The sequence below is a fragment of the Bos taurus genome, chromosome 8 (genome assembly GCF_002263795.3).
Source record: "Bos taurus isolate L1 Dominette 01449 registration number 42190680 breed Hereford chromosome 8, ARS-UCD2.0, whole genome shotgun sequence".
NCBI classification, from domain to species: domain Eukaryota; kingdom Metazoa; phylum Chordata; class Mammalia; order Artiodactyla; family Bovidae; genus Bos; species Bos taurus.
The window spans coordinates 38,713,267-38,740,553 of record NC_037335.1 but is presented as its reverse complement, the minus strand read 5'-3'; the positions used below and the strand labels follow the sequence as shown (position 1 = coordinate 38,740,553).

At 35.4% G+C, this 27,287-nt stretch overlaps 1 protein-coding gene and 1 pseudogene across 5 annotated transcripts in view; both read right to left on the bottom strand.

Moving 5' to 3' along the window:
- KIAA2026 overlaps positions 1-27,287 on the bottom strand; it is a 110,388-nt gene that overhangs the window by 51,438 nt on the left and 31,663 nt on the right. For 3 of the 5 annotated variants that reach the window (XM_002689598.6, XM_005209977.5, XM_024996120.2), the window contains exon 2: positions 23,024-23,224. The exons of 1 other annotated variant lie outside the window; for it this stretch is intronic. In XM_002689598.6, the coding sequence (XP_002689644.1) occupies positions 23,024-23,224 (201 nt within the window). Of the gene's footprint in view, positions 1-23,023; positions 23,225-23,988; positions 24,913-27,287 lie in introns of those variants that run through there. One more of the 5 variants, XM_059889438.1, reaches the window with a different exon arrangement.
- Positions 5-23,017, bottom strand: LOC132345946 (heterogeneous nuclear ribonucleoprotein A1-like; annotated as a pseudogene).

The window sequence follows — 27,287 nt, the reverse complement described above, 5'->3', positions numbered from 1 at the left end:
AAAAATTTAACAAATTATATTATTACTATTTTAAATAGAGAATACCATAAAATACTGAATTTTAAGTATGTCATATTTATCTTCAGACAACAAGGCTCTCCAGTTTAGATGTACTGCTATTTTTTCTTTTTTTTATCAGATGAAATAAATATACAACTTGATACTGAGTTTTATGGATGGAGGATTATCACTGACATTGCCGCTCAAAAGTAAAATTCAAATCACAAGTCCATCAACTTAAAAATAAATGGAAAAAAGTTTTAAATGTTTACTAAACAAAACACTCCAGTACTCCAGTACTCTTATCTGGAAAATCCCATGGACGGAGGAGCCTGGTAGGCTGCAGTCCATGGGGTCACTAAGAGTCAGACACGACTGAGAGACTTCACTTTTACTTTTCACTTTCCTGCATTGGAGAAGGAAATGGCAACCCGCTCCAGCATTCTTGCCTGGAGAATCCCAGGGATGGCAGACCCTGGTGGGCTGCCATCTATGGGGTCGCATAGAGTCGGACACAACTGAAGTGACTTAGCAGCAAACAAAAGCACAGTTTAATGTTTTCTAGAAGCAATATGATGTCATATAAGAGCTATAAAGATGTTTACATCCTTTAATCCCATAATTCCATGCCTAAAAAGTTATATGAGGAAGATAATTCAATAGAAGAAAAAGTTACATGTCTGTAAGTGTTAACTGGAGTTCTATATAAGAAAAAAGAACTATAAAGAAGTTGTATTACATAGCTGGAAAATAAGCTGGCTATGTTATACAGCCTTTAAATTAAAATTATGAATAACATCTATAAACACAAAAAATATCAGAACACAGCACTTAACAAACAATATCAATAATATATGCACATACTAAATAAGGAAATGACAATATTCCAAACATAGATGGTTCCTAGGTCAGTGAGATGATGAGTGTTCTTTTCCCCTTAAAAATTTCCTCATGTTGAAACTGTAAAAACAAAAATATTGTTTCTTTATGGGCACTGCTTTAAATTTTCTTAAATAAAAAATTAAACTAGATAAAAAGAAAGAAGTCTTGTGATTTTGCATTAGGCAATGTGTTTTTAGATATGGCACCAAAAGCACAGTGACAAAAGGAAAAATGATGAAGTGGACATCATCAAAACTAAAGCTTTTTGTGCTTTTAAAGGACATCATCAAGTGAAAAGACAAAGACAGATGGGAGAAAATTTTTTCAAAATCATGTATCTAGTAAGAGATCTGTATCTAGAAAATGAAAGAACACATATAATAATAAAAAAGGATAAAATAGCCCAACTAAAAATAGACAAAGGATAATTTCTCCAACGAAGACATAAGCAAATAAAAAGATGCTCAACATCATTATGCATTCAAGAAATGTAAATCAAAAACCAAAATAGGATACCAATTCATGCCTACTAAGATGATTATTTTAAAAGAGATAATAACAATTATTGGTGAGACATGTGGAGAAACTGGAAACTTCATACACTGTAAAGGGTACAGATGCTTTGGAAGGCAGTCTAACAGTTCCTCAGAAAGTTAAACATGTGACCCAGGAATCCTACTCCTTGGTACATGTCCAAGAGAAATGAAAATATCAAAAACCTGTACATGAATGATCATAGTAGAAATACTCAAAATGGCCAAAGAGTAGAAACATGAAATGTCCATCAACTGTCCAACGGATTATTAAGAAGTGGCATATCTATACAATGCAATATTATTTGGCAATAAAAAATATACAGTGCTGATACATGTTACAATACGGATGAACTCTGAAACATAATGCTATGTGAAAAAAGTCACCCACAAAATATCACATATTGTATAATTCCACTTATATAAAATGTCCAGAAATGTACGGAGACAGAAAGAAGATCAGAGGTTTCCTAGGATTGAAAAGGTGTGGGAAATGGAAAGTATCTTAATAGTCTTTCTGTCTTAGGTGACGAAATGTTCTAAAATTGACTGCAGTGATGGGTGTACAACTCTGTGAATATACAAAAAAAAAAGAATTTTATATTTAAATTTGTAAATTCTATTGTGTATGATATACTAAATCTGTATTAAAAAATTGAAGCATATAAGGTTTTAGGAGAGACATTAGAATATGACAACAAAGGGGGGAAAATGTAATAACTTCTCTTATTTCTGAATTTTCAAGACTGAACTCTTCCTCTAGAATAGATATATAAAGATGTGACTAATTCATAAACTCTAAATGAACACTGAGGTATAATGTCTGACATTGGCTATTTCTCTGTACTATCATATTATAATCTGTTAAAACACAGTAAGAACACCATTTTAGCAGTATTGGGACTTCTAATTTTATCGAAAAAGCCTACTTTTATATTTCTGGCTGAGAGGTCACACCATAACTACCTTGCTATTACTGATAGAATAAATTATCTTATCAAGTAGTCTGGTTCATTAAAGAAGTTAATAGAGAAACATATAAAATGTGTGATTTGGCATTTAAGTATTTAATTACATCTAAATATCCAAACAATGTTAGACATTTTAGCAAAAAAAATTTTTTTTTCAAAAGTGCTTATGGTTTTGAGGAGTTTCAGTTTTTCATTGAATGGGGGTGGTGGTGGGATGGTAGAATTTGGCCTCCCTAGTACAAAGGTGAGATTCCAAAAGCCCACAATATTAGCAGAAAGGTGTACTAGCAATAACAGTCCCTTCTTCTGGCCCCAACTAAAGGCCTGAAAGGAAAACTGTCTTCACAACAGGAGTGGTGGATGGAAAAAAAAAAAAAAATCTCTTCTAAGAATTTATAACTGTAAGCTGACTAATGTGGATTTATTGCCGACATTCACATTTCCTGGGTGCTCAGAAAAGTTTAACGTAGTTTCATGTCAAAATGTAGTCTCATGACTTGAACAGAAAAAAATTAAATCTCTAAGGCAATGCACTTTGTAACTGGATCTTAAGGAACTCCCACACGGATACAATGACAAGGAACGAGTTAAAACAAAACAAAACAAAACAAAACCTCAAAATATAAAAGGAAAGAAGTTATTGTGAGGCTCAGGAAAAAAAGTATGACTTCTAAAAAAACTACAGATACGGGAATTTTAGGAGGTGGAAAATAGGTCTGGTGAAAAGAAACTGAAAACATGGGTAAAGAGGAGATTATTTTAAAATGGCAAGGTAGTATTAAAAAGAACTGAAGAAAATGAGTAAATATGGAAACTAAGAACTTAAAAGGTTTACAGCTAACTCAACAGAAATCATGGAAGCCAGAAGACAATGGAATATCTTTAATGTACTTAAAAAATAACTATCAATGTAAATTTCCATTCACAGCAAAAGTATCTTTCAAAAATGAAGACAAAAACAAAGATATTTTCAAACAAAAATGTCATATTTGTGATGAACAGAACCTCAGCCAAAGGAAATGCTAAAGGATTTACCTCAAGTGGAAGAAAGGTCAGTGATACTAGACTGATGATTAGAGACGAGAAAAGAGTGAGAAATTGGAACTATATAGGTTAATCTATATAGATAGGGCATAAAATAATGATAAAAGCGCTTTGTGGAGTTTAAAAAGAAGACAAGATAAAATTAAAATTTATTATAACAATAGCAAATAAGCTGTGTGAGAGATGATTAAATTTAATAGTGTTTCAAGGTCCTTGTATTAAACAGGAAGATGGTAAAAATACTGATTAGGCTTTAATAAGTTAAGGAGGCATGTGAAAGTTGAAGGTAGGGACTAAAGTAACAAACTTTAAACATACAAATTAGTAGAACCAGAAATATGGAAGGAAAACCATATAGCAATGAAAACTGGTGGTATGCATGTTAACTAAAGCAGTACTTGGAGGGGCATATATAAATAAGAATGTATATTTAGAAAAGAAGGAAAGTTGAAAATAAAATATTCATATTCATTAAAAGAAAAGAAAAAAACTAGAAAAAGAAGAGCAAATCAAAGTCCCAAAGTTGAAAGGAAATAGCAGAAATTAATGAGATATAAAACAAATAGAAAAATAATTAAATTCAAATGTTTGTTCTTCAAAAATGTTATTAAAATTAACAAATGCCTGATAAAACTGATGAGGAAAACAAAACATACACACAAAAACCAATACCAGAAATGAAAATGATGAAAATGAGTTTATAGATTCTATAATTTAATCCTATAGATTCTACAGATATAGACAATACAATGTTTATTATAAGAAATTTTATGCCAAGAGACAATTTTAATGAATAGGCAAGTTTTTTGAAGAACACAAATTAACAAAACCGACACAAGAATAAAAATCTGAATAAACCTGTATTTATTGAAGAAACTACACACTTCAAAATCTTCTCTACATAGAAAAATTGGGGTCCTAAAGCCTTCACAAGAATTCAACTCAAAAATTTCAGTTAATGAAACAAAATATAAAAAGGGCATGTTAAAGAAGTAAAAGTGGGAATTAAAAATAATGAGTAATAAGAATTTATCAGAATGATTCAGAAAGATTTGTTTTAAAAAGGAACTTCTAAAAATAAGAAAATACAAACACAAAAATAAAACTCAAAAATAAAAGTCTAACCATCAACTGGAGTGCTAGAAAATAAGAATACAGAAATGGGGTAGTAGTGTGGTAATGACAGCAAAATTCAAAGAGATAATGGCTAAGAATTTCCTAGAAATAATGAAGGACATAAATCCCCAATTCAAAAGGCCCTAGAAAATAAATTAAGAGAACCACCCTTGGGCATACCATAATAAAACAATAAAACATCAAAGGAAAAAAAAAATCTTGCAAGCAGTCAGAAGAGAAGAAAAAACAGATTACATATACAAAAATGATAAAAAGATTTGAGAGATTTCTCAATAGCAACAAAATAAATGCAAAACTAACTATCATTCATGGATAAGGATAAATTAAAGTTATTTTCATTTAGATAAAAATCAGAACTCATTCTAAAGTAAAAACTTCTAAAATGTCTTGTTTCCACCTGACGAGATAACAAGGAGTCAAATTTACTTTCCTACTTGAACCAATCATAAAAATCCTGACAAAATACACAAAACAATGGTTTGTAAGAATTTAAGTATCAAGCAAAGGACAGTGATCTCAGAGAGATGGGAAACAGAAGGTGAGACCAAAAACTACTGCAGTTTGTCAGTTTCAGAGAATTTTCAGGCCATGATGCAGGAAGGGAAATCCAGATAAGAGTCTAGCAGACTCCACAAGATGAGAAGCCAAGAGTCCAGAGACACCAAGGCAGCAGAGTCTACAAGAGATAAAACTCAAGAAGAAAGAGCTGCATAAATTTTTACAGAGTCCTCCTCAACTTCAGAGCAATAACTAGTGTATGCATGTAAGGTAATAACCCAAAACTAGGTGAGGGAAAAATACCCAAAAGATTAGAAAATAAAGTGTTTATTCCCACAAGCCACACTGGAAAAATTCAAAATTCAAAGGAGAACAATTAGCCCTAGACGGAGCATTGCTCTGGACTCAAGTAACAAATCATAAAAGATCCAAAATGACCAAATTGTTTCAAAATAATTACCGGCATTTCAGAAAAAAAGCTCTAGAAGACCTATAGAAATATAAACATATCTGGCACCCTCCAAGATAAAACTCACAATGTTTGGCATCCAAACCAAAAGTACTAGGCATAAAACAAAGCAGAAACACATGATCCATAATGAGATAAATGATCAATCAAAATAGACCCATAAATGAGACAAATGGTAGGATTAGCAAATAAGGTCATTAAAGTAGTAACTGAAACTGTAATCCATATAGTCAAAAAGTAGAGACATGAAAAATTAAGTAGTGACATGGAAGATATAAAACAGATTCAAGTTAAACTTTTAGAGATGAAAACTACAATGTCTGAGATGAAAATATACTGAATGGGACTAATGGCAAATTAGACATAGCAGAAGAAAAGATTAGTGAACTTGAAGACAGTAACAGAAACTATCTAAATTTAAAGATACAGAGAAAATACTTCTATAGTATATACTTCAGGAAAAAGATGATCATAGAAGTTCTAAGATGAAAGAAGGATTGAAGAACAAATCAACTGTGAACCATATGGGTAAATAAACATTATTACAAAAAACAGTAACAACAATGTCTAGTTTGGGGTAAAAAATGAGATAGAGCTGAATTATTAATCAATAATACATAAGACAGATGAGGCAGAAAAGATCCATATTAACAGAAAAAGAGCATGTAACTTGCAAATAAACAGAAATACTTATAAGTGAAATAAATCTTCACTTCCACAGATGGATGTCAACAGATAATGCCAAGCTAAAAAATCAAGAACTATTAATAGCCAACATAAGCATATATTAAGAAATATGGAAATAATTACTAGAAAAATTACCCAAAAAGTTAAAGGTAGATGTTTCTGAGTCATGAATTTGAAGATGAGCTGAAGTAAGGGTTGCTATCTTTCATTAAAAGCCTCAGTAGTACTATGTGACTTTTAAACTATACAGCCAATGAAATTAAAAAAAAAATTTCATAAATCAACTTTTTAAAAGCTAAAGAATATTAGCCAGGACCTATAAAAGAGCCAAAATGAAAAAGATTTATAGATACTGTATATCTTACCATGGTAGATTTATGTATATTTTGTATCTTAACATGAAACTGAATTTCTCTACAGTTAATATATACTGAGAAGAGTAATCATTTATTCAATGTTCTGTTAACTAAAAAAAAGGTTTTCAATTTATTTCTCATGAAATGTAACTCAAGAGTTTAAAGGTTTGGTATAGGAAATTGAATCTGTTCGAATATCAACCATCAAAAAGTGCATTTAGCATACTTGGCACTGAAACTGATTTTGGTCAACCATGTCACAATTAATTATGCTCTGTTTTTGTACAGGTGAAAAAGTAATAACTAGTACTCAGGGAAGAAAATGAAACGAGGAGTTGGAACAGACCAAAACACTTTTATGGACTTGTTTTTGTCTAAAACAGTGTTAGCAACCTTTGGCCAATAAAGGCTAGAGATATGGCAATTTCAGACACTATTCAACTTACAGATGGGGACATTAAGGACATAGAAGGACAATGAGATAATTTCCTTAGGCTTACATAGTGTATTAGTGCAAGAACCAGCAATATAAATAGTCTGCCATTGGTAGGTTAAAGTTAGCACCAACTGGCTTACTCTGGGAAGAAGAAAATTTAGGCAATAATTCATGCATTCTGCAGGATCAGGTAACTGGAAAGGCCGTGACATAGTTGTGTTATGATGCAGCCAAATATGGACATTGCCTGAAGTTATTTAAGGGCTGCTACTCATGCTTACGTTCCCTACAAACTAAACCTTTCAGGAGACAATGATGGATTCTAAATTCAAACCATGAGTACTGAAGAGGTAGGAGGAAGAGAAAGTCTGGTCTGGTACAGGCCAGCGTAATGTGGAATAATCCTTTAGAACTAGAACTGTGAGTCTCCATCCTGTCCTCAGCAGGGTGGTACATATGGAATGGGAGCTTGCCAAAGACCTCTAGAGTCAATATCTATAATATGCCAATGAAAAAAAAATTAAACACATTTAAAAAACACTCTATTAAAAAACGCTGAAGCAAACCAGTGTGCTCACAAGGACAGATTAAAAAAAAAACAGCTTTCAAAGTTATTCTCAATTCAAAAAATTGTTCTGAGGTGTTATACTAAAATCAGATAACAGCGCTACATGTTTCTAAAATGTTAGCTCAAAAAATTAAGCCTTCAGTATTTGGGTGATGCTATAAGACTGCCTGAGGATACTTAGAAAAACCACATTCACTAGTGGGAAAAAGGAAAGTTAAAGAGAGTAGATCCTAATAGTTCTCATCACAAGGAGAATTTTCATCTTTTCATTATATCCATATGAGATGATCAATATAATTAAATCTACTTTGGTAATCATTTACGTAAATCAAACCATCATGCTGTATATTTTAAACTTATACAGTGATATATATCAATCATTTCTCAGTAAAACTGTAAGTAAAAGTAAACACTACAAAATGAACAAAAATTTTTTTTTCCTGGACAAGTTCTTGATTGTTCTTTACTGGCTTAGAGAACATTAATCCGTTACTATGTAAAATACTAATAGAAGCTGTGCCTTAGGTTATTTTGGTCATAAATAACTTGGCAGGAACATCATTCATGAGTAAATAGCTTTACAAAGAAGTTATTATATGTTTTAAAGTATCCTAACTTTAATAGTTTTATAAATTTTATCTAATGCCTATCATGTATAAGAATACAGAGAGGTGAAAGTATGGGCCGCACACTTTACAATCTAGTAAGAAACATATACAGAAGCTGTAATGCAAAATAATCCATTAACTGAAAAACCATTATAACACAATGTTTAAGCTAGTTGAATGAAAAAGGAAAGCAAGACATTCATTTACATTTTCAATATAAAATATTATATTTTAGGAAAAGCAATCATTGATATTGTTTAGTCAAGCTTTTTACTTAACTATAAACAAAATCTCTTCCAGCTAAGTAGAAAAGGAATTAAGCTCTGTTAAGGGTTTGTTGTTACGAACCAAACTTAACAGATATGAACTGCAACTGCACTTTGACAACTTCTCCAGGAAAAATTAGACTGCCACTATTATTTGGTACTTCTCATACTAGGAACCTAGAACAACTAGAAGCTCCCACCACCACCTTTGTCAAAAGATAAACTTCTTGCCTAAGACTGCCACCTCATGTTGGTCCCAAGCAATTTCAAGTGAGAAGAGTATGACTGGTCATGGACCTCCTTACCTTAGTTGTGAGTGGGTATGAGAATACAGATTTCCTGGCAACTGCTTTGCAAAGTCAGGAAGGCAGGAGGAGAAGGGGATGACAGAGGATGAGATGGCCGGATGACATCACCAACTCGATGGACATGAGTTTAAGCAAGCTCTGGGAGTTAGTGACAGACAGGGAAGCCTGGTGTGCTATAGTCCATAGGGTCGCAGAGTTGGACACAACCGAGCGACTGAACTGAGCTGAGCTGAACTGCTTTGTGAAGTTAGGGCTTGTAACATGGGAAATTACCAAAATGTAGGGCAACTATTCAAAAATGTGGGTGGTCACAAATGACAAATGTCTACTTCATTAAGTCATTGTTACTTTAGGTTATTAAGAATTTGAAAATAAATCAAATGTAAGTCATAATTTCTAAATCACAGAAATGTAAAAAACATTTTTACTTTTAACTTTAGCAATTTCCAGATCAATAAAATACCAATAAGTTTATACAACTTACATGCACACTACTTTTGGAAATCCAAATCATTTTGCAAAGAAAAGAATGGTGCAGTGGTACAATATTTTTAACATGGCTATTATTTGATTAAAACTGATACCTAATACTGTCATATTTTGGATTAACTGAAATTTACTTGAGGAAAGCTAGCTTTCAATTTTAACAATTTTATTTTTTAAAAACAGTTATCTAAAATGTATTACATACATTCCGGCTTAATAAACAAGGAACACAAAATATAGTTTAACCTTTCCTTAATGATTCAATGTCATCATTATTAACAAAATGCAGTGTTCATGAGTATCTTAAAGACTATTCCAGCAACTACACATTAATCAGCCCTTTCATTCCATTTTCCTCTTTGACTTATAGTGCTCCTGTCTTCTAAATCTTAACAGTGCCTCCCTACATTAATCAGCTCCAAGACTGGCTGCTACCCTATTAGCATTTACCTGGAGAAGGCCAGACTACCAACCCCTCAGTTCAGTTCAGTTGCTCAGTCATGTCCGACTCTTTGCTACCCCATGGACCGCAGCACACCAGCCTTTCCTGTCCATCACCAACCCTTACTCAATGTTTATTTCTCTCTGTTAAATACATATCATCTGCCATCCCCTTTGTATTGGTTTCCAATGCATCTAGGTAAATAAAGATAATAGTATAGGAATGTCGGGATTTTTGTAATCTGAATAAGAAACCATGGTATTTATAGCCTATACTGTACAAGCAAGGGAAACTACCTACTGTATAAAAATAAAATACAGAGTAAGGACTCCCTTCTTTTAACTGAAATAGATCACAAATCAGAGACCTAACTGTTGGACTTAAAAGATTTTTTAAAATAGTTTACTTTTAGGTCTGTGTCTGCCCAGATGATCACCTAAAAATTATTAGATACCTGTCAGTTAACTCAAGTATCGCCATATTACCATAATATGAAATAGAATTATTCAGCTTGCTGCCAACTTGAATTTCCAATATATCGAATAAAAAGTTGTCTAAAGCTAATGAACAGGAGGAGAACATTATTTTCCCACTTCTTATACCAGAAGTTTTAATCAAAAAACAATAAAAAAGAGAAAGCTACACCCAGGTTTTAAGCACAACTACAGTAGCCATATGATCTCTGCAACCTTCCCTGTCTTCCAATCTGACCCTTCTTTATGATGTTTCCAAAGTCCCTTTCAGACCAAATTTTTCAGTAGCCATATTCTCAGCTAGTCTCTGACTAACTCTCGACAGGATAATTAGATTGACAGAATTGACAGATTGATAAAATCATGATAGCCGGCAGAAAAATTATACACAGGGAGGCAGGCTTTGCTTAGCACTCCTATGTATCACATTATATGTTGCTGATGAAATGTCATATTTTCCTTCTGAAGATATATCATATTTTCCTTCCTTTTTTTCCCACCAAAAAATCTTGGGAAAGGTCCAAAAGACGTTAAAAAAATAACAAAAACAAAAGACTCTGCTTATCCCACTAGTTAGGTGGCACTTTATGAATTTTAATACTTACTGCATTTTCAACTATAAAAGAAAATCATGCTTATGTTAGAAAACAAAGGTTAAAATAAAAGGTCTAACTATTCTTGATAGATTTCACAAGTTTTTATGTAAACTCTAAATTTGGATGCACATAAAGTTAACAATCTCTTGGCACAGAAGAGAGAAAAGGGAAGCTGGAGTGGCAAGGATAGCAAGAATGTGGGATAAAGGGTGTACAATGGGGTTAGAGAGACAAGATGAGGCCAAAAGCTGAAAGCAGAGTCTTATAAACTATATTAAGCCATTAAAGTTCTTGTGTGTACCTGCTTTGTTTTGAGGAGGTAAAAAGTAATGGGAACAGGAAAGAAGGCGTGATCAAATCTGCATTGGGAAAAGTTCATTCTACTTTTTAGACATGAATCTGAGCAAATTCTGGAGACAGTAAAGGACAGGGAAGCCAGGCATGCTGCAGTCTATCGGGTCGCAAAGAGTTGAATACAACTTACCTACTGAACAACAAAATCCTACCTTTAATGTGAAAAACAGAATAGAATGAGGGTAAGCATGGACACAGTTTCACTAATTAAGAGAAGATTATAGTTGTCTAAGTGAGAGATTAAGGAACCGGATGGAGACAGAGAAGATAGAGGGAAGCAGATTAAAGAGAGATTTAGGAAATAAAACATCAATATTTGGGACTGAATTTTGATTTGTGTATAAGGGAAAGGAAGATGTCCTGTATGAATCTCAGATTTCTAACTTAAATATGAATCTCAGATTTCTAATTTAAATAATCTAACAGATGGTGGTGCCATTCACAAAGATAGGGAGCACTACAGTGAGATCAAGTTCTAGGAGTAAGCACTAGGCTTTCATAATTAATTTTTGGTGTAATCATTTTGAAGAGATCTATGGCAAATATCTTTTGTTTGCCTCCAGATCTACTCTCTACTGTATAGTTTTATCTGTATCAGTAGGCAACCTCATCCGCTAGCTTTCCTTAGGTTTAGTCAAGACAGTCCTGGCAAGATAGGAAAGTAGGGTAGAGTATTTATTCCCTTGGCCTCCTCTTTGTGAAGTTTTTGGTATTTGCCTAATCCGCATGTGCTATACAAACAATAACAGGGAAATAACTTGAGATGATGACTAGCTCTGTTTAATGTCCTGTTAAATTTTCATGAACAACATAAGCATAACTGTTAAGAACGTGTATATTAAGTTCATGTAAGTGGAATAAAACTTTTATAAATGGACTTAAAAGTTTTGTTGGGGGAGCTGTGTCCTTCAACAGAAGGTATCATCTCAGTAGTCTCTTCTTTATACTCCTCTCTGGGGTACCAGTAACTAATCCCCCTTGTTTACTAACAGCCTTATGTCTTTTTTTTTTTTTTTAAGACATTTATTCAGAGTCATGATCAGACTATTACATTTAGCAATCAACAGCATGGGTGCAAAACAACAACAACAACAAACTACATTAAAACACTTTGTTGGAATGCTTTACACTTTCCACAGAACAGAAATTAAAATTACCTGTTTTACAATTAATCACAAGTACAGTCCTCAAGCTGCATTGTCTAAAACATGTCTTCTTTGTAGTAGCTAGGCCCTGAAGGGATGAGCAGTGTCAGTGGGAAATGATGTAGCCTCTGACTTGAGGTACGGGACTACATGTTTATTTCAAGCATCAGGTTCTCTTTTATACTTTTTCAAAAGCATTAGGTCAGAGGTTTGACATTTTCAGTTCCCCCTCACCCAGATTATTGTCTCAGTTGCCCTTCAAACAGGGTTCCTGCTTCAGCAATTCTCTCACAATCATGTTCACTTGTGATTACATTGTAACTCATGCTTATCCCTGGGCTGAATACCACATTCCTCGGTTTATTTCTTATCTTTCTAAATCCTTGCCCCTAGTATCCTAAGCTCACTATCCCTTAAAAAGGTTTCTAACTATTCTTAATTATTCCTAAACCCTAAACTCAGCAAACTTCTTTTGCCATAAACATTTCCCTCACAAACAGGTCTCAGATAACAATCTTTCCCATGGCCTCAAACTGTGGCCTATGTGCAAGTCCTGAGACATTCTTTGCAAAAATCCTTGAACAAATGTCAATGGTTACTTTATAGATTATTTTCTGGGCACAACTGTAGAAGGCTTTGTGCTTTCTCAGGCTTCTCTCAAGAACAATAAACACCTTAAAACATTCTTTCCAGCCAACTCAACGGAAGAAAGGAAGAAACAAGTCAGAATCACAAGAGCTAACTCCTTCATCCCAGGTCCGTGCCTGCGGAATGAGGAGAGGGGGCTGGGACCGTGCCTCCATTTTGTCAGTAATGCCTAACGCGGCTCCCGACACCACTGTGCTTGGCTGAGTTCACAGATCTGTTGTAAGCTGTAGTTTCCCTGTCACTTTTTTGGCTCTCCTCTCCTGCTAAGTTTTGTTTCCTGCCAGAAATTAAAACATTCCACCACTGCCATAGCTACTGCTACTACTGGAACCACCAAAGTGACCTTGGTTTCATGGTTTGGTGAAGTACTGGCCTCTACTGCCATAGGGGACAGAACTTCTGCCTCCAAAGTTTCCACCTTTTGTGGGCCCAAAATTTGAAGACTGATTGCCGCAACTGCCAAAATCATTGTAGCTTCCACCATCTCCAAAACCGCTTCCATCATTACCAAATCCATTATAGCCATCCTCACAGCCACGATATCCACCACCACGGCTGCCACCAAAGCCACTTCAACCACTAAAGCTTCTTCCACGACCAAAGTTGTTCCCACCAAAACCACCTTCACAACCACCACCGAAGTTTCCAGAACTACTTCAACCTCTTTGGTGGACGAAGCACTAGCTACCTCTTACTTAGAGCTTTTCTTACTTCACAGTGTGGCCATTCACAGTGTGGTATTTCTGAATGACAATCTTGTCTATGGAGTTATGGTCATCAAAGGTTACAAAAGCAAAGCCTCTCTTCTTGCCACTGCTTCAGTCAGTCATGATTTCAATCACTTCAAATTTCCCATACTGTTCAAAATAATCTCTCAGGTGATGTTCTTCAGTGTCATTAAGGTCATCAATAAAAACTTTTTTTACAGTTAAGAGGGCACCGGGTATTTGAGAATCTTCTCTTGAAATGGCCCTCTTTGCTTCCACAATTCTTCCAACCACCCTGTGTGACCTCACACTCATGGCTGCATCCACCTCCTTCATAGGCATAGGTGACAAACCTGAAGCCTCTGGAGTGCTTGGTGTCTGGATCCGTCATTACCACAGTCTGTGAGCGTTTTCCATTACTCAGAATGGCTTCTCAGACTCTCATTGGTTGTTTCAAAGCTCAGTGCTCTGATGAAGAGCTGCCACAGCTGTTTGGGCTCTTTGGGAGACTCTGACTTAGACATGACAGCAGTGGAGTGGGGAGCCTTCTAAGACGCTTATTGACAGCATCCATGGGCAGAAACCTCATGCGAAGAGTTGACTCATTGGAAAAGACTCTGATGCTGGGAGGGATTGGGGGCAAAAGGAGAAGGGGACAACAGAGGATGAGATGGCTGGATGGCATCACTGACTCCATGGACATGAGTCTGAGTTAACTCCGGGAGTTGGTGATGGACAGGGAGGCCTGGGGTGCTGCGATTCATGGGCTCGCAAAGAGTCGGACACGACTGAGCGACTGATCTGATCTGATCTGATCTGATGGGCAGAAAGGAGTAACCTAACGAATGTATCTCAGCTTCACGTCTTAATGTTCAGCTATATTCCAACTTCTTTGGAAATAAACCCTCTTTGAATTATCCCATTTTGAATGTGCCACCTATTTCCTGAAGATGAGATACACTGATATCGTCACTGATAGATATTATATCCAGAGAATATATTAAGTATGCAATTAGGCTTCAAAAGAGAAGTTTGGGTGAGAGACATCTATCTATAAGTCTTCTATATATAGGTGGTATGGGAATGAATGAAATCACTTATGAAGAAAGTATAACATGAGAAAGGAGAAAATCTTAGATTAAAAACTAGAGCTGTGGCAACAGTTGGGCAGTTAAGAATCAGAAAGAACTACAATATTGAACAATGATGGCACTTAAGACTGAGGGGGAGTGTCTAGAGTTAAAAAGTTTAAATATTCATGTGTTCTTGGGAAGGAAAATAGGTATATTAAATTTATTCTTTAAATATACATAAGATACTTTATTGTCATAATTAATTACTTTATATAAAACTAATATGATGGTAACTACTTTATCAATATAACTTCCTTACAACAACTTTAAGAACATATTACTGTAGTTATTAGTGTAGCAACACTCTTTAAAGCACTAAACAACTTGCCATGACCATAAGATTAAAGGCAGAATGAATATAGAATTGAATGAAAAAGAATGAAGTACCTAGAAGGTGAAAGACCAAACAAAGCTGGACGCATCATGCTCCCTGACTTCAAGTGATGTTACAAAGCTATAGTAATCAAGAAAGTTAGTTACTGGCATAAAGACAGACTCACAGATCAATGGATAAGAACAGACAGCCCAGAAATAAACCCATGTATATATATATCAACTACTTTACGACAAAGGAGACAGAATATACAGTATGGAAATCACAATCCTTTCAATAAATGGTGTTGGGGAAACTGGACAGCTACATGTAAAAGGATGAAATTTGACCACTATATTACAACATACACAAAAATGAATCCAAATGGATTAAAGACTTGAATGTAAGATCTTATACTACAGAACTCCTGGAAGAAAAAGAGTCAGTAAGCTCCTTGACGTAGGTCTTGGTAAAGATTTTTGGATCTGACAACAAAAGCAAAAGCAAGAAAAGAAAAAAGTAACTAAGTTTGACTACATCATACTATAAAAAGCTCTCTACAGCAAAGGAAGCCATCAACAAAATGAAAAGGCAAGCTATTAATGGGAGAAAATATCTGCAAATCATGTATCTGGTAAGAGGTTAAAATCCAAAATATATTAAAAAATTTATACAATCCAATAGTAGAAAACAATTTGATTAAAAAATGGACAGATCTGAATGTACATTTTTCCAAAGACACAGAGGGTCTACAGATACATGAGAAAATGATCAACATCATTAATCATCAGGGAAATGCAAATGAAAACCACAATGAGATATCATCTCATACCTGTCAGAATGACCATTATCAAAAACACAGAAAATAACAAATCATTGGTTAGGATGTGGATACAAGGGAACCTTTGAGCACTGTTGATGGTAATATAAACTGGTGCAACCACTATGAAAAACAGTATGGAAGTTCCCCCTAAAATTAAAAATAAAACTACAATATAATCCAGCAATTCTACCTCTGAGCATTTATCTGAAGAAAATGAAAACATTAACTTGAAAAGATATATGCATCCCCATATTTACTGCAGCATTATACACAACAAACGAGATATAAAAACAACCTAAATATCCATCAATGGATGAATGGATAAAGAAATTGTGGTATTCATACACAATGGAATACTATATAGCTAGCAAAACTGAAGGAAATATTACCACTTCTGACAGCATGGATGGATTTTGAGGACATTACGCTAAGTGAAAAAAAAGTCAGACAGTGAATGATAAAACTGTATGATCTCTCTTGTATGTAGAGTCTGAAAAAAAAAAAAGAAAAAAGAGAGAGAACAGATTGGTGGATGCCAGAGGAGAATGGGGAGAGTTAGGAAAACAGGTTGAGTGAGTCAAACATAAAGAAGAAAAATAAAATTAAAAATAAAGTAGAATGGATACACACCCACAGATCTATCTATCCATATCCTCATCCTTAAATAAGACAAGTACATGAATGTGTACTGTAGCATTCTATAATAATGCAACTCTAGAACTAATTCAAAATGTGTATCTTATCAGGTAAATGACTAAACTGTAATACAGTCAAATAATGGAATATTATACACAAGCACTGGAAATAAAATACAATGAAATAATTCAAGACAGCTAAATCTCAAGACACATAACGTTGACTGAAAACAGAAGACTGCCATTTATATAAAGGTTCAGTCAGTTCAGTCGCTCAGTCGTGTCCAACTCTTTGCGACCCCATGAATCACTGCACGCCAGGCCTCCTTGTCGATCACCAACTCCCAGAGTTCACCCAGACTCACGTCCATTGAGTCAGTGATGCCATCCAGCCATCTCATCCTCTGTCGTCCCCTTCTCCTCCTGCCCCTAATCCCTCCCAGCATCAGAGTCTTTTCCAATGAGTCAGCTCTTTGCATGAGGTGGCCAAAGTACTGGAGTTTCAGCTTTAGCATCATTCCTTCCAAAGAAATCCCAGGGCTGAGCTCCTTCAGAATGGACTGGTTGGATCTCCTTGCAGTCCAAGGGACTCTTAAGAGCCTTCTCCAACACCACACTTCAAAAGCATCAATTCTTCGGCGCTCAGCTTTCTTCACAGTCCAACTCTCACATCCATACACGACCACAGGAAAAACCATAGCCTTGACTAGACGGACCTTTGTTGGCAAAGTAATGTCTCTGCTTTTGAATATGCTATCTAGGTTGGTCATAACTTTCCTTCCAAGGAGTAAGCGTCCTTTAATTTCATGGCTGCAGTCACCATCTGCAGTGATTTTGGAGCCCCCAAAAATAAAGTCTGACACCGTTTCCATTGTTTCCCCATCTATTTCCCATGAAGTGATGGGACCAGATGCCATGATCTTCGTTTTCTGAATGTTGAGCTTTAAGCCAACTTTTCCCTGTCCTCTTTCACTTTCAAGAGGCTTTTTAGTTCCTCTTCACTTTCTGCCATAAGGGTGGTGTCATCTGCATATCTGAGGTTATTGATAGTTCTCCTGGCAATCTTGATTCCAGCTTGCGCTTCTTCCAGCCCAGTGTTTCTCATGATGTACTCTGCATATAAGTTAAATAAACAGGGTGACAATATACAGCCTTGACGTACTCCTTTTCCTATTTGGAACCAGTCTGTTGTTCCACGTCCAGTTCTAACTGTTGCAGGTTGCGTACAGATTTCTCAGCAGGCAGGTCAGGTGGTCTGGTATTCCCATCTCTTTCAGAATTTTCCAGTTTATTGTGATCCACACAGTCAAAGGCTTTGGCATAGTCAATAAAGCAGAAATAGATGTTTTTCTGGAACTCTCTTGCTTTTTCCATGATCCAGCGGATGTTGGCAATTTGATCTCTGGTTCCTCTGCCTTTTATAAAACCAGCTTGAACATCTGGAAGTTCACGGTTCATATATTGCTGAAGCCTGGCTTGGAGAATTTTGAGCATTACTTTACTAGCATATGAGATGAGTGCAATTGTGCGGTAGTTTGAGCATTCTTTGGCATTGCCTTTCTTTGGGATTGGAATGAAAACTGACCTTTTCCAGTCCTGTGACCACTGCTGAGTTTTCCAGATTTGCTGGCATATTGAGTGCAGCACTTTCACAGCATCATCTTTCAGGATTTGGAATAGCTCAACTAGAATTCCAACACCTCCACTAGCTTTGTTCATAGTGATGCTTTCTAAGGCCCACTTGACTTCACATTCCAGGATGTCTGGCTCTAGGTCAGTGATCACACCATCATGATTATCTGGGCCGTGAAGATCTTTTTTGTACAGTTCTGTGTATTCTTACCACCTCTTCTTAATATCTTCTGCTTCTGTTAGGTCCATACCATTTCTGTCCTTTATCGAGCCCATCTTTGCATGAAATGTTCCCTTGGTATCTCTAATTTTCTTGAAGAGATCTCTAGTCTTTCCCATCTGTTGTTTCCTCTATTTCTTTACACTGATCTCTGAGGAAGGTTTTCTTATCTCTTCTTGCTATTCTTTGGAACTCTGTATTCAGATGTTTATAACTTTCCTTTTCTCCTTTGCTTTTTGCTTCTCTTCTTTTCACAACTATTTGTAAGGCCTCCTCAGACAGCCATTTTGCTTTTTTGCATTTCTTTTCCATGGGGATGGTCTTGATCCCTGTCTCCTGTACAATGTCACGAACCTCATTCCATAGTTCATCAGGCACTCTATCTATCAGATCTAGGCCCTTAAATCTATCTCTCACTTCCACTGTATAAGGGATTTGATTTAGGTCATACCTGAATGGCCTAATGGTTTTCCCTACTTTCTTCAATTTAAGTCTGAATTTGGCAATAAGGAGTTCATGATCTGAGCCACAGTCGGCTCCTGGTCTTGTTTTTGTTGACTGTATAGAGATTCTCTATAAAGGTTAAAGACATACAAAACAATGCTATATATTATCTATTAATATATACATAAAAAATGCTCAGAAATGACCTCCTTTTCCTGGTCATGATGCAGTAACTGAATCAATCTTACCCTCACTCTGTAAACAATTACAAATTGAATAAAATGCACAAAACAAATGTTTTTAGACATTGAATATCAAATAGTACAAGACTGTCATCCCCAAGAAATGAAATAAATGAGGTGATCCCTACAATTGACTGACCTCTTAACTAAAAGCAATTAATTTCCAGACCATGAGCAGAGACAGCAGAAACCCAAACGGTCCAGTGGAGTTGAGTTGAGATGAAAATCAGCATTAGGGGAGTAAGGCACCTAGAAATTGTGAGATAATTCTAAAAACAAGGAAGCTATGCAGAAAAGAGCTTCAGAAATCTATACAAGGGTACAAAGTAGGACAAGAATGACTAGAAAATTGTAAGATCAAGTTCATAGACACAATAGGGAGACCAGAGGAAGTGTGGAGTTCTCAGTCATCACTTGGGGGCATTTGGTGGAGACTCCAGAGAGGTCAGGTCTTAGCATGTGCTTAGTCGCTCAGTCGTGTCGAACTCTTTGCGACCCTATGGACTGTAGCCTTCCAGGCTCCTCTGTTCATGGGATTTTTACAGAAATAATACTGGAATGGATTGCCATTTCCTCCTCCATGGGATCCTTCAGACTCAGGAACCAAACCTTTGTCTCCAGGGTCTCCTTAACAGAACGAGGATTCTTTACTGCTGAGCCACTAGGAAAGCTCATTACATCTTAGTAGGAAATGGCAATCCACTCCAGCACTCTTGCCTGGAAAATCCCACGCACAGAGAAGCGTGATAGGCTACAGTCCATGGGGTCGCAGAGAGTCAGACACGACTGAGCGACTTTACTTTCACTTTCTTTCAATGTAACTTCGGAGAAGGCAATGGCACCCCACTCCAGTACTCTTGCCTGGAAAATCCCATGGACGGAGGAGCCTGGTAGGCTGCAGTCCATGTGGTCGTTAAGAGTCAGACGTGACTGAGTGACTTCACTTTCACTTTTCACTTTCATGCATTGCAGAAGGAAATGGCAACCCACTCCAGTGTTTTTGCCTGGAGAATCCCAGGGATGGGGGAGTCTGGTGGGCTGCCACCTATGGGGTAGCACAGAGTCGGACACGACTGAATCGACTCAGCAGCAGTAGCAGCAGCAGCAGCAGGGCTGAAGTGGAATGAAGGTTATTCTAGACCCATCTTATAAGAGCTTAAAACCTGGAGTTGAAAGGATTATCAAACTGATCCACAAGGAACTTAACTCCCTGGAAGAACAAAGCTCAGTCCTCTTTTAAGAAGGTAAATACAAATCTAAATACTCAGCAAGGTAACATTCACAACATACAATTTCTAATAAAAAATTACTGGACATGTCAAGAAGCAGAAAAATGTTACTTACAACAAGGAGAAAATTGGTCAATTGGCTTAGCAAAGACAAAGATGATGGAGCTAGCAGAAAAGGACATTAAAAGGAACATAATAAGAAATGAAGATATTAAAAAAACAAATGTAACTTCTGGAGCTGAAAAAATACAAACTCTGAAATAAAAAAGTTCCCTGGATTAGACACTACATTAAAAAAGATTAGCAAAACTTCCATGCAATCTCAATCAAAATTCCCTCAGGTGTTTTTTGTTTGGTAGGATTTCCAGTATGATTCTAAAATTACACAGAAATGCGAAGATCCCAGTATAGCCTAAAAATTTTAGGGGGAAAAAAAAAACAAAACACAAAGTTGGAATATTCACACTACCAAATTTCAAAGCTTATTATAAAGCCACAGTCATCAAGTCAACATAACTTAAAGATGGACTTATAGATGGTAAAGAACAGAAAGTCCAGAAAAACTCACAAATATATGTTCATCTGATTTTTAGCAAAGATGCAAAAGTAACTTATGAATGCTAAGTCACTTCAGTCGTGTCCGACTCTGTGCGACCCCAGAGACGGCAGCCCACCAGGCTCCCCCGTCCCTGGGATTCCCCAGGCAAGAACACTGGAGTGGGCTGCCATTTCCTTCTCCAATGCATGAAAGTGAAAAGTGAAAGTGAAGTCGCTCAGTCATGTCTGACTCTTAGCAACCCCATGGATTGCAGCCTAACAGGCTCCTCCGTCCATGGGATTTTCCAGGCAAGAGTACTGGAGTGGGGTGCCATTGCCTTCTCCGAACTTATGAATAATAAATAACAAAACTTAGAACAGTTTTAAAAACTGCTGAGTAGGGGGTACCAAGGCCTTTGATTTTATTCTTTGTTCCATGCTTAAAATATCCCTAGTTAAAAAAGAAAAGGTTAATGCTTTACCCAAAGAGCAAGCTTAATTCATATTAAATTATCATAGTTACTACACATTTAAAGGAGGGTTTTCCCCCCATGTCTTAATTCACCCATGTTTATTTGATGTTACGCACAGGACACACACATACATATATAAAACTGGAGAAAAGAAAAGGATTCTCATATTTCCAGATTCTTACTAGCCATTCCTACTTACTTGCTTAAATGTTTCCCTCATCACTTCAAACAACTTATTAAAGACTACAGTTCACAGATCTGTCTCCACACCACTGACTCAAGTTCTTTTATTTTCTTTGATGGTTCCATCATTTTTAGGTCACGGGTACAGCATACTTCTCAGGAGTACAAACTATAACCACAATGCTCTGGTTCAAATCTTAAATTCACCATTCAAAAACTGCCTGACTTTGGGCAAGTTACTCGTCTATCTGCCTCAGGACAAATACTGAATACATATGAGGTACTTAGAGCTGCTGCTGCTGCTAAGTCAATTCAGTCTGAACCTGGCAAATAGCCCTGCACAATAAACGTTAACTATTCTTTTTTATTTTCTTATTGCTACTATTACAACTATCTCCAGACTCCTCTTTGTCTCTTCCTATGTTCCTCCTATATCAAGGACGGTACTAAGTCCTGCTGATTGTTTCAAGAACAATTTAACCTTCTTCCTATTTCTGGTCATCAGTAGTGGAGCACTAGACTCCTACAGCCTTCTTCCTATAAGCCTTCCTTTTCTTCAATTTCTCTCTACATTAATCTATTACATACTACTGTCAGATTAATCTTTAGCCCCTTCCATACAACCCCCTTTTCTATAGCAGGAGTAGTTTTATGAGGCTCTATACAAGGAAAAGAAGTGGGTTTTATTTATTTTATTTATTTATTTTTTTTTTGAGGACACTGTGGGTTCTCAACTAACCACTATTATTAAAAAGTATGGTGGTACAGAAAGCCTCAGGTTGTATTTTAATCCTACAAAGCAAGCTAAATTATTACAAGAGGAGTAACAATATATTATAAATTGACTTTGACTAGCATTAGTAGTTCTCTATTATATCAGCAATTGCTAATATAGTTTGAGATATGATTTAATATAAAAATTATCAGTCTTTTCTGAGTAATCACTTACCTCTCTGGGCCCTACTCTCTTGCTATTTAAAAAAACCTTATAGATAGGTCATCAATCTCTGTACTCCCTGACCCTAAAAGTTAATACTAATTGAGCACAACATTCTTTCCTGATGAGTCCAGAGTAAGCATAGTTATCCAGGAAATTAATACCAGTGAAGGAACTGGCATAAGTGAACTTATATGTCATTTTGAACTACATTATCTCCAGAGGTTCTCCTAATTTTAAATGTTAAAGGTCTGTGCTTCTAAAGTTCTACAAATCTATTCAAAATTCTTCTCATTTAAAATTTATAATTCAATTGAGACTACTTCCAGAAGTATAGAAAACAACCTGAAATCTTTCATAAAAATTATTTTTGTATAGTTTTTAAATAATTGGGTTTAAAATTGTACTTTGAAACAAATTCCATTTTGATATTTCAGTATTAACTCATATTTAGGTGAGAATGCATTTTGGAAACACTACTAAAATGGGCCCAGAAATTTGATATGGGCACACAAAAGTTACACAGCTACTCTCTGAAATGTAGTTCTTAAAAATTTAAACAACATGAAACTTAACTGTTTTTGTGTGTGTTTTTTTTTAACATTTACCTTTTTTCTTCTTTTGCTCTCAGCTGTTCTTCCTGTCTCAAAACTTGAACCATTACAGATTCAAAAACTCCACTTGTCAAGCCTGCCAAACTTCGTGGTGTTGACCGACGCCTTGTTGAAGTACATGCAGTTCCCTTCTCATCCTCCAATCCATAATAGCCTCTAGATGTAACTGCTATCGTTGTCTTTTCTCTCAAGTGCCTTGGAGAAGAATAAGTCATTCACAGGTCAAATCTTCTGGGTAAGCAATAAACCCCCTCAACCAGCATCTTAAGAAGAATCCTTTTTGCTAACTACATAAAACTTAGTTAAACCGTGCTTAGCTATGTTTCAGATTTTTATCCTTGCTACATAATTTCTAATTTTCCTTACTCATGTCATAAAATCAGTCTAAGTGATAGTGTCTTCCCTACATTAAAAAATATAAAACTGAAGCACTAAATTAAGAATTAAAGATCTCTTTAATGAAAAAAATTTGTAAAATTAAATGTAGCACACGTTTACATCTCTTTATAGATTTCATACTACTTATCATTGGTATGGGAAAGTATATAATAAAAAACGTTTTGGGAGAGAAAATTTATGATACATAAACATGTTGAAGTAATTATAAACAAATGAAGCATTATAATATATAAATATTAAGTGGTAAGCATTATGATATATAATTGTAAATTTAGAAACTTTCTGACTAAACTATATAAAGAACTTAATCTAGAGTTCTTCTTCAACATCACCATAAATATCTCCCTTACCCTATATTTAGTAATACAATACTAACCTAATGCTTAAAGATAATGATGAAAAAGTTTCTCAGCAGTTTGATTAATTACCCATAATTGAATAAAAACTATTTACACTAAAGAAACATTAATCTTATGAATTTTTAAGCCTAGACCAAAAACTGACTTCTGAATTTATGAGTTAATTGTGAAAAGCATTAGGGAAAATAACTGCTGTTGTACCTTTGCAAAACATGCCAGAGCCTCTGAAAGCTTTGTACAGGTTGTTTCTACAATGGTAAAATCAAATCAATCTTAAAACCAAGCATTCATTATGCTGGAAAGGAATGTATATCAATTAGAATAGAAGTTGACTCTGTAGTTGTATTTCCCTACTATCCTACAGGCACAGCTTTCTTTAATACAAAATAAGCTAAAGGATCACCAAAACAAGATTTTATGTCATGAAATAAACTCCTGTACATCTTGAACTATATTCACAGTGGTTTATTACTCTAAGTTAGAATAACTTTTGTCTTACTCTCAGGCCATTTAGGGCCCTTGAATAGCATGTCTGCAAAGGTCTACTGTGGCACCGTTACATGTTTTGTTTACTATCAGGAGATAACATTTTAATTAATTCAGCTTTTGGCAGGGCATAAACTTTTAAATTGGTTTTCCAGTGTTGCTAAAGAACTTGAGCTAATCTATCCATACTATTTCAGGCTGTGATCTTTTAAGCTCAATAGCATACATCTGTATAATAGTTAATTGGGCTGGGAGTAAGGAATGTGGGCCCAAGGAAAATAAACTGGTAATAACAGATACTGAATGGGTATATCCGGGTTCATTTTAGTAGAGTGTTCACACTGATAGACTGACTAGTTCTATAATTTTATTTATCTCCTTATCAATACTAATGGAAAAGGACATTCATGGACAATATTACACTAAAACATGAAGACACGTCAGAAGTCACAGGGCATGGAGCATGGGGGAGAAGAGTTAAGAGAAACATTAAGTCATATGCTTAAACTGTCATGTAAACAAGTCAGAAACTAAATTTTACCCTTTAACTTCAGTCATTTAAGTAGAGACAATGAAGTTTCAAATTACTTTTTAAACATTATTTTCTCAGAACAAAGAGAAATTAATATCCTTTATACTCATCAGAAATAAGAATTTATAAGCTTTTATATTTATCATTCATAATTCAAATACAAAGAAAACTGTTTGTCTTGTATCAATACGTAAAGATAAAAGGGTCTAAGGAAAAAATTCTTATCCAACGTGAGTGGGTATGTAAAACTGTCACAGCCTTCTCGGACGTCACTTCGGTAATAATTATTAAGATTTAATGTGCACATATCCTTTGACCAATCATGCTTCTAGGAATTTGGCCTACAGACATATATCCACTACTGTGAGCAATAATACACACACAAAATATTGTTTGTTATTCAAAAAGAACAATGTGGAAACAAACATCTTCCAGTAAGAGATCAAATAAAGTCACGTACATCACACTGGAGAAGGAAATGGCAACCCACTCCAGTATTCTTGCCTGGAAAATTTCATGGACAGAGGAGCCTGGTAGACTACAGTCCATGGGGTCACAAAAAGTCGGAAATGACTGAGCACGCACATCACACCACACAATATCATCATCTATTAACAGCAATAGGTAAATCTGTATGTACTCACTATAAAAGATGTCCTTACTACATTGCTGAATATAAAAAAGCAGTTTTTGGACAAAACATATTTTTTTAACCCAAAGGAATTATATACAAGTATATGCATATGTAAACATACATATGGCATCTAGTAGTATGTGTTTGTGTACGTGTTCAAACTCTTACATAGATTATTGCAGTCTCTTTGTGACAATCTCCTGGCTTCTACTCAGATTTCTCTACAGTCTATCCTTTAGGCAACAAACCAAGTAATCCTTTTAAAAAGGTAATTAGATTAAGTCAATGCCCTGCTCTGTCTCCTCTAAAGCCTTCCAGTTATACTTAAAATACAACACTAAGTTTCGATGACCTACGAGAGCTAGTATGATATGGTTCTCATTTACCTCTGCAGACACTATCTTCTATGACTCTGCCTTTAGCTTTTTGTGTTCTGGTCACAAATGTCTCCTTATGATTCTCAGTCACACCAACATTTGCTTTGCACTGGATCTCTCTCCTGTAAGGCACTTTCCCCTTAGATATTTGTATGGCTAGGCATTATCACTTCATTCAAATCTCTATTAAAATGTTACCATATCTTAGAGGGCTTTCTTGACCACCACAACCAGCAACAGATTCCCTGTCATTCTCTATTCCCTTACTCCAGTTTTTTTTTCTTCATGCTACTCATCATATACTACATGATATAATTATCTATTTACTTGGTAATTATTCATCTTCTTACCAGAATGAAAGCTCCAGGAGGATAAGGACTTTGTTTTGTTAATGGCCATTACCTTCAGAGCCTCAAATACTATTTATACATGGCATTTGAAAGGATACAAGCCGAACTATATTTTATTTTAAATTTACACACATAGAGTTGAAAAATTCCAGTCATCTATTCTGTTGTTCACAGTAAAAGAATCTTGATCAAACATCTCTTACTAACTAGTAGTTTTCATTTTCATTCATCAGAGAATAAAAGGCAATAAAATAAGATGAAAATAAGTCTCACAAATAAGTCTTACAAATAAGAACTGTCAGATAATTAATCAACATTCAAGTTACACAAAAAATAACTCCCCTTTTCTAAAATTGAAGCTTTTTCCTTCCTACTAGGAAAATTATTCTATGAAATCAGTCTGGCAGTAGTTTGAAAATAACAGACTGCTAACTGTAAATAAAAGCTAAGCAACAATTATAGTTGATTCATTGACTTTTATAGTTATCCTTTTTTGCCCACTCACAAAGCGTGAAAGGTCTTTTCTGTGGTGTTGATACATCCCAAATATCAGAATTCAGAGGTGCAATTTTGTTTAAAATTACTAAAATAAATATTAAGATGGAAACGGGCTGACATTAAGTTTTACTTAATGTTAACATATGGACTAACACTGACCCTCTACTAAATACAGATATTTGGAAAGGTTTCCACTACTACACGACTTTATGTTACTAAAACAATGTAAAAGTGACACCTATAAAATTTTTATCTGTATACTTAAAAGTTGGAAACAGAATCATCTAATCTGCTTAAAAATATTCTCAATGAAGAGTTTCAACTTCTTTTAAACCCATTTACTTAAAAAATTTTAAATGTAATACAGCCCTCAGGGTCCTGACAAGGAAGAGAGAATACTCAAAAGGAGGTGATGTTTAATGAAGAATCTATTTACAAATGTGCAACTAAGCTTCAGGGAAACTAGGAAGGGATGGAGAAGCACTCGTGGACCAGCCATAGAGCATTTTATCACTCTAGACTCAATAGGGAGGGGAGAGAGTAGTTACTGGAACCAAGAAGCTGCCATTGTAGGAGAGAGCTACACATGATGATGTACAGCTACTGACAACCTGCAACACAGC